The sequence below is a fragment of the Alosa sapidissima genome, chromosome 18 (assembly GCF_018492685.1).
Source record: "Alosa sapidissima isolate fAloSap1 chromosome 18, fAloSap1.pri, whole genome shotgun sequence".
NCBI lineage: Eukaryota > Metazoa > Chordata > Actinopteri > Clupeiformes > Clupeidae > Alosa > Alosa sapidissima.
Window position 1 is genome coordinate 14636051 of NC_055974.1, and position 7442 is coordinate 14643492.

General features: G+C 39.7%; 1 protein-coding gene across 3 annotated transcripts; it reads left to right on the plus strand.

The window, feature by feature from the left end:
• Positions 1-228: 228 nt before the first annotated feature.
• LOC121690161 lies at positions 229-4278 on the plus strand. Of its 3 annotated transcripts, none has more exons than XM_042070588.1 (6): positions 229-403; positions 2719-2777; positions 2855-2905; positions 3121-3291; positions 3851-4057; positions 4160-4278. In XM_042070588.1, exons 2-6 carry the CDS (start codon positions 2765-2767, stop codon positions 4267-4269), a joined length of 552 nt encoding a protein of 183 aa, XP_041926522.1. In that variant the 5' UTR covers positions 229-403; positions 2719-2764; the 3' UTR covers positions 4270-4278. The 3 variants fall into 3 exon arrangements, with proteins under 3 accessions (XP_041926522.1, XP_041926520.1, XP_041926519.1); XM_042070586.1 differs by having other exon boundaries at positions 230-403; positions 3851-4035; positions 4072-4278; XM_042070585.1 differs by having other exon boundaries at positions 234-403; positions 3851-4278.
• The last annotated feature ends 3164 nt before the right edge of the window (positions 4279-7442 follow it).

Here is a 7442-nt window from a genome sequence, read left to right on the forward strand (position 1 = left end):
AGTGGGGAGCCCTTCATACATGTGGGCCCAGGGCCCCGAAAGTTCATAATCCATCCATGCCTGGTCCCTACACCTGAGAACCACTGATGTACGTTTTTTTTACTGTACGGTATAATGCTGAATGAGCCAAACAAAAATTTCCGCCGCAAAATGTTGGTTGGCCCCACCAAATCTCACTCCAAGGTTTTTTGAAAAGTTGGCAGCCCTGTGTTCGTTGTATCCGTGTACAATTCCAAAATAGGACATCCCCTCCCTGCTACCAACCACGTAAAAAAAAATTCCATTTGTACCGCTGTTTGTATCCAGTTCTCGGCTACTTCCTTTTCAACACTAACGTTCGACTGAGAGCAGTGCGTGCAGACGGCCTAGTGGACTAGGCCGACGATACTTTATCTTCTTGAATGTAAGTGGATTCCTTTGTGCAAGCTGGGTTTTCATTTAGCCTAACATAAACACGTGGAGGCAGTGAAATCCAACTAGCATTCAACTTGAAACGGCATCGACAGCTTAGCCAGCCTTCTTCAAGCTCTACTCTAGTAGAAACTAGCTCTGCAGCTAGTTTCTTCCATTGACTGTTCTAATCAGACTAAGAGTCATTCACACATAGAACGATAACTATAACTATAACGATAAAAGCGTTTACACTGAACAACGATAAACAAAGCATGTGCTTGTGTTAATGAATGTGACGGCTAAAATGTGATGGGTTCTGATTACCGCCGCCGAAATAATCTTTGGGCACCGCTATTTACCGATTTCCTGCTCCCATTGACTTCAATTCAACACATGTAAACAAAACGCCCAACGCCGCTGACTTATGCCAGAGATTTTCTAATGTGGAGACACAGCACTTAAAAGATACTCATTAAACGACCACACATTTAGGTAATGAGCACAGTCTTAGGGGCTGTGCCCATAAACTTTCTCCTCACTGCTTAAGCCAAATTCTGTTATTCCTGCTCTATATACAGTTAAGAACAAAATTATTCATACCCCTGGCAAATATTGATTTAATGTTGATTTTCTCTTTATCAATATGTTTGTTCTGACTGAAAATGACACTACCACATGTCAAAACGTTGCAAGACAATGTGGTAGAAACATGGAATAAAAAAAAGAAGCATTTTATTTTTATTAACATTTTTATGAAAAATGACGTGTCCAAAATTATTCATACCCTTTTTAAATAATCAATGGAAACATCTTTATTTGCATTCACAGCTCTCTATGGTTCTTATAATACCTACCAAGCCTCTCCATGTCGCCACAATGATTCTAGACTGCACCTTTTTAACAGCAATCTGGGTTTTGAGGCCAAGAGCGATTATTTGCCATCCCAGCCTTGTGCTCACTTTTTGATGGATTGATGGAAATGTTGGTATTGTTCTCGGTTAACTATTTCTTGCCTTGTTTAGCTGTATGTTTTGGATCATTGTGTAGTTTAATGGTCCAATGCTGCCTATTGGTAGCCTAGAAATCTAGACGCACCCTAGCGGCGGCAAATTAATTTGCTCAGCCTGTACATTTCAATGATATAGGATGGCCCGCCAGGCTAGCCTATTGGGGCAGGTCTCTCGGTAGACAGAGACGGATTGACAGCCTGATCTTCTCCTCCAAAATTCTCAATTTGCCCCTTGTTTTAGTGTTACCGTTTACTTTGAGAAGTTCACCAGGTCCCATTGTCTGAAAAACACCCAAACTAATACATTTCTATAGCTATTCTCCACATTGTGAATGGTGTTTTGGTGGTTGAAATGTTCACTCCATCTCAAAATGGATCACTTGGTCATCTTGGATGCTGATCATGGATCACTCTTCAACATGCACAACTCAACTAAACCTTTATAAGGGCACACCTGGACAAAGAATTTAGCTTTCGCTGAATTTAATTTGACCCAGGGACATGGCTTGAGATTGGCATAAAAAAAGAAGCATTACATTCCAATGACACCATGTCCATTTCAATTGTGGCCAGGGGGCCTGGTGACCTTCTCAAAGTAAACGGTAACACTAAAGCAAGAGGCTACACTGAGATTCTGGAGGAAACCATCAGGCAGTGTGCAAAGAGACCTGATAGGCATCATTGGACCATTAAACCATACAATGATCCAAAACATACAGCCAACAAGTCAAAAAATGGTTAACAGAGAACAATGTCATATTTTAGAGTGGCCCAGCCAGAGTCCAGACCTCAATCCGTCAAAAAAGTGAGTACAAGGCCAGAGTGATGGCAAATAATCGTTCCTGCCTCAAAACCCGGATTGCAGCTAAAAAGGTGCGGTCTAAAATTATTGTGGAGACATGGAGCGGCTTGGTACATATTATAAGACCATTTTGAGAGCTTTGATTGCAAATAAAGATGTTTCCAGTGATTATTTTAAAAGGGTATGAATAATTGTGGATACGCCATGTTTCAAAAATAATTTTAAAAAGATAAAAAGGCTTATTTTTTTGATTCTATGTTTCTACCACATTATCTTACAACCTATTGGCATGTGTCAGTGTTATTTTCAGTCAGAACAAACATATTGGTCAAGAGAAAATCAACATTAAATCAATATTTGCCAGGGGTATGAATAATTTTGTTCTTAACTGTATATAGAGTAGGAATAACAGAATTTGGCTTAAGCAGTGAGGAGAAAGTTTATGGGCACAGCCTTTATGTCATCTTTAATCATCTTTATGTTCTTCCATTTCTTCTGCTTCTACTTTACTCAGCCTAGGCTATATGAAAACGTGATCTGTGCACCAAAGCCTTCTCACAATGATTGGTCCAGGTATGTTCATGTTTAATTAAGAAGTAGCCATAAGGGTGAAGTTTTCACTGCTTTACACAGTGTCTGTTCCTCCTCAGAGAGATTTCAGATCATAGTTGCCCTTGTCCCCTTTCTTCTCTTAACTCTGGGTAAGTAGCCTATATGGGTTTTTGTCTTTGTCTTGACTGTTTGACTGTTTGTTCATAAAATCAAACCCTCCCGTTGTTGCATTGCAGCACCAACAGCAACCACTTGGTTTACAAAGTTTAACCATTCACAAAGAAATCATTCATTCAATCATTAATAAGTTTGCTCATTTAGATAAGATCTTTTTACATTGTTTTTCCTGACCTTCTCTGAAAAGGGGCTTTACACCTGCACAACTGTCCCAAGGAGCCCATGGTCCCCATCTCTGTCATTGTGGGATCAGTATTCCTCATGGTCATACAGCTTGTTGCAGTGTGTGGTTGTCTTGAACTGTGTTTCATCCCAGTTTTTCTGATCCTCATCTTTCTGTTCTGCTGGTTGATTGCAGGTAAGGTGGAGAGAGAGAGAGAGAGATGATTTGATAAAAAATTATCCGCACATGAAAAAGACAAGCAAAAGCAGAAGAGAAAGAAAATGAATAGAAGTAATTGATAGAACAGAATACCAACACAGTCTATGGTAGCTGACTACTTCCTTTGAGGAGCTACTGTATTACTTGTTTGTCACAAGATTCTAAATCACGCCATCATACCTCTTAAAGGTACAGTGTGTGGTTAAGGCAAATTTGTTGTGATATTTGAGCTCAAGAGCCAATCAAATCACACTTCCCTTATAAAGCACACACACACACTATATCTAATTAATAGAAAAAATGGATAAAAAAGAAAGTGTGATAAACTGATTATTACAGTTATTAAATGTAGTGCACCTAAGGACTGTATGTTATTAAGTTATTATATTAGTAACAAAATCACACCTGTTGTTGTTGTTGTTGTTATAGTTGTCCTGTTATTGTAAATAATTCATATGTATAACAAGGCCAGACCCCTAATATCTCTTATTTATTTATGTATTTATGCTACATGCCCATGTCTGACATGTGGCAGGTAGTGTGTTCATCTACAGAGCATTTCAACCCAACTTTGAGTCCAGACACTCCTTGGAATATTGTGAGAAGATTCTCTACCAGTCCGCATTCTGGTGCACCAACCTAGCGTGGGTATTCATAGTGGTTTTGGGGATTTCTGGGCTGTGCAGACTCGTATGGAGATGGAGAGGTGCCTTTCAAAGAGCAGGTGACATTGAATGTGAAGGTGACACTGAAAAGGGAGGAGACGATGAAAAAGAAGGTGCCTTTCAAAGGGGAGGAGATGATGAAAAAGAAGGTGCCTTTCAAAGGGGAGGAGAAAAAGGAGGTGACTTTGAAGAGAGAGGTGACACTGAAAAGGGAGGTGACGCCGAAAAAGGAGGTGAAATTGAAATTACTCAATCACTCAATTTTAATCCAAACCAACACCTAACCTGAAAACACAAACACTCACATCTTAAAAACAGCATTAGAGCAACATCATCATATCATGTTTGCTCGTGTTTGTTTTTTTCTCTCATAATATGTTTTATTTGTGTTCAAAATCACTATGTTGCCTTTATAACTGGAATAGGTTCAAAAGCAAAGGGCACTGCCTTGAAGTATGCTCATTGTCAGCACTGTGCTTATATTATTCCACTGGTCTCACAGACCTACTGCCTCCAAAGACAGTTTTTACCTCTTAATATTCCTCTTGCACTACAAACTGTAGCCTAACATGTGCTTCCATGCACATGGGCTATGGGACATGCTGCATCTCTATAAGAGCATAAAGGTTCCCTATTAGTACACTCAAAACATAGTATTTTAGAATTTCAGAACAAAATCACAATGGAAAAGCGTTGTGTTACAATTACAGACTTACAGCCACTGCACTGCACAGGGGTGTGTTTCCCAAAACCATAGTTGCTAACCTGTTAGGGGTGCTGAGCGAGCAGCCCATCCTGCTTGTGTTATTTCAACGGCATTATCAGATCAGGGGCGCAGGAAATGTAGTGCATCACCCATTTGGACACACAGTGGGTCAGCTCCCCTGCCCTGTCCCATTAATGTCACCCCTTGCCTTCTGTCCAAAACAGAAAGAGCCTTTCACGTCAGGCCAGTGCGAAATTCGCTGGCTGGTATATTGGCCTTGCGCAAATTGTCAACTGTTGAGGGAGGCCTTGAAGTCCTGCCTATTCCTCCTACATGGTCCAAGTAATGCTGTCAGTGTGACACACCTCCCACTCCCACATCCCTTTATGAAACCCGTTTCCTGGCATGACTGCGCACAGTAATAGGCTAAAACATTTCCTACTCTCAGTAGCAACATGTAAAAGACACCGGGCTTATTGTACAGTAAAAATACAGTAAACCAATGTACAATTTAACCACAGGATTGTGCCTCAGTTTTACTGCTGATATTATCTTTGCTTCTCATATGCATGTACTTTTGGACATATACGTTTGGGGTTTTTTTGTTTTGTTTTTTACAGTCAGTGACCTTTATAATGCAATGATACTGTGCAATCTAATATCACATTTCTTGTCCTTATGAAGTTCCTGCTTCATTGTTCTCGTTACTGCAATTTGTACTGCCTGTTGTCAGTAATAACCAAATACACTCATGTGTGCCAATGAAACCACTGGTGTACTGGTGTACAAATAAATCTGACTTGGAACCACATCCCTTACTGGAAGTAGTTTCCCATCTGTTCTTGTCTCTCTATAACTGACTTTCATAGTAAGATTAAAACGTTTGTAATCAGTGACACCCAGCTTAAATGATTTGTAGTGAACATCTGAAATGTACAAGTACAAGTGTACATCTGAAATGTACCTAGAAATTCAAAACTGGTATACCATATTGCCATGTCCAGTTTCTGGTGATATTGAAAAAGAATAAATCAACCTAGATAGCCATTAAATGGATTCCATGGATGCCTCTACCTGACCATATATGGCAAATTAGTTTCACTTTGTTGCCCTCTATACTGTAGGTCATGGGTAAGTTAAATATAGGTTATATCATCTACAACATCCTCACTCACTGTTGGTAGGCTACAAGACATTATATCATATTCAAATGTTAAGATGCTGTAATATTTTGTTGTGGAAAGCCCTTTTAGGCATGTGACTAGCTCATTAAATGACCCCTATTACTGCCTCGGACAAAATGCAGTTATGAGTAGGGGAGACCGGGGCTGGTTGGAACACTTTTCACTCTCGGCTATATTTCTCCGTCTTACAGTGCGTTGAAATGGTCAAATTGTGATTAACTGAAAGCTTGGGATCTCAGCTACAAAATGTATACATTAAATGTCAACAAATGATCCCTTGTTTTGAGTTATATATGATTAAAGTGGTGTTGTGCACGTGTGCCAACTTGCCCCATGCACAGGGGTTGGTTGGCACATGTAGTTGGAACACCTATGTTATAGTCCTTTCCAGTACTACTTTTGCTTTTGTTTGAAGTGCTCATCTATATCACTGCCTGTAGGGCTTTGCTGATGTCTTTCCTGTGTGTTTTTCTTCAGTAGGGCCCACCGTCAAGACCAATTTGGTCCCTATACCGATATTTTTTTACTTCAAATGTTTAAAAATGTCTGAAATGCTTCCAAATGTAAAACTATGTTCAGTAATTACAATAACAATGTTAAAATAAAGATTGATTATGTTTTTTTTTTATGTGCAAAATACAAAGTTTATAGATTTGTCACAAAATAAGCCATAGGGAATGTACAGTATGTGCCAACCAACCCCAAAATCAGTGTGCCAACCTGCCCCGCCCACATTAGGTCAAACTTTTTTGCACAAATGCTGTTAGCCTGCTAATATCAGTCACCTAAGGTTTTCAAACTTCATTCATTTTATATCCCTAACTATTACCCTTCTAGGATGTATTTAGTGGGAGGTGCATATTCTAAGTTTTGACACTACAAAATTAAAAAGTTGTTCTCACCTAAAGGGTTAATGACCTGGAGACCAGTTACATACGTGAGTTTACTCTACTCAATTAGGCCGTCAGTTTAGTGTTGGAATTTTGTTGCAGCTCCCTCTAGTACAGTGTTTCTCAAAGTGTGGTCCGCAAGCTATCTCAAGTGGTCCGCGAGCAGACGTGGTAAAATATGATATAGATGAGTTGTCTGCAATATTGAACCAACTTGTATGTAAATCCAAACAGTTCTGCAACACTGTCTATGTAAGATATGCCAGTTTAAATCATATGAATCCTCTGACACAATAAGCAAAGTGAAAATACAATAAGCAAGGTGGTTCAGTGAGTAGGCCTATTGTGCTGATATACTGTTGAAGTAGGTCTAATCTATTTTTTTTAGCTAGGTGGTCCATGCATTTTTTATTGGTTAAGTGGTCCTCCATCTGAAAAAGTTTGAGAAACACTGCTCTAGTAGCCTAGCCTGCATGTTCCCATGCTGCCTTGCGCGCGATTTGATTCACGCTGGTAAGGCAGCCTGGAAACTACCGCCCTAATTTTTGCCTCAGATAGGGAACCAATCACAGAACGGGGGAAAGCAAGACGATGATGAGCTATGCACAGACGCATTTGATAGACATCCGTGGCACCCAATAAACGGATCTGGGTATTTCTTTCAAATACGAGAAAATGAACG

Coding starts and splice junctions, on each gene's coding strand:
- LOC121690161 (XM_042070585.1), top strand. Junction 2,906..3,120: donor CTTTCTTCTCTTAACTCTGG/GTAAGTAGCCTA, acceptor TTCTCTGAAAAG/GGGCTTTACACCTGCACAAC. Junction 3,292..3,850: donor GTTCTGCTGGTTGATTGCAG/GTAAGGTGGAGA, acceptor GACATGTGGCAG/GTAGTGTGTTCATCTACAGA.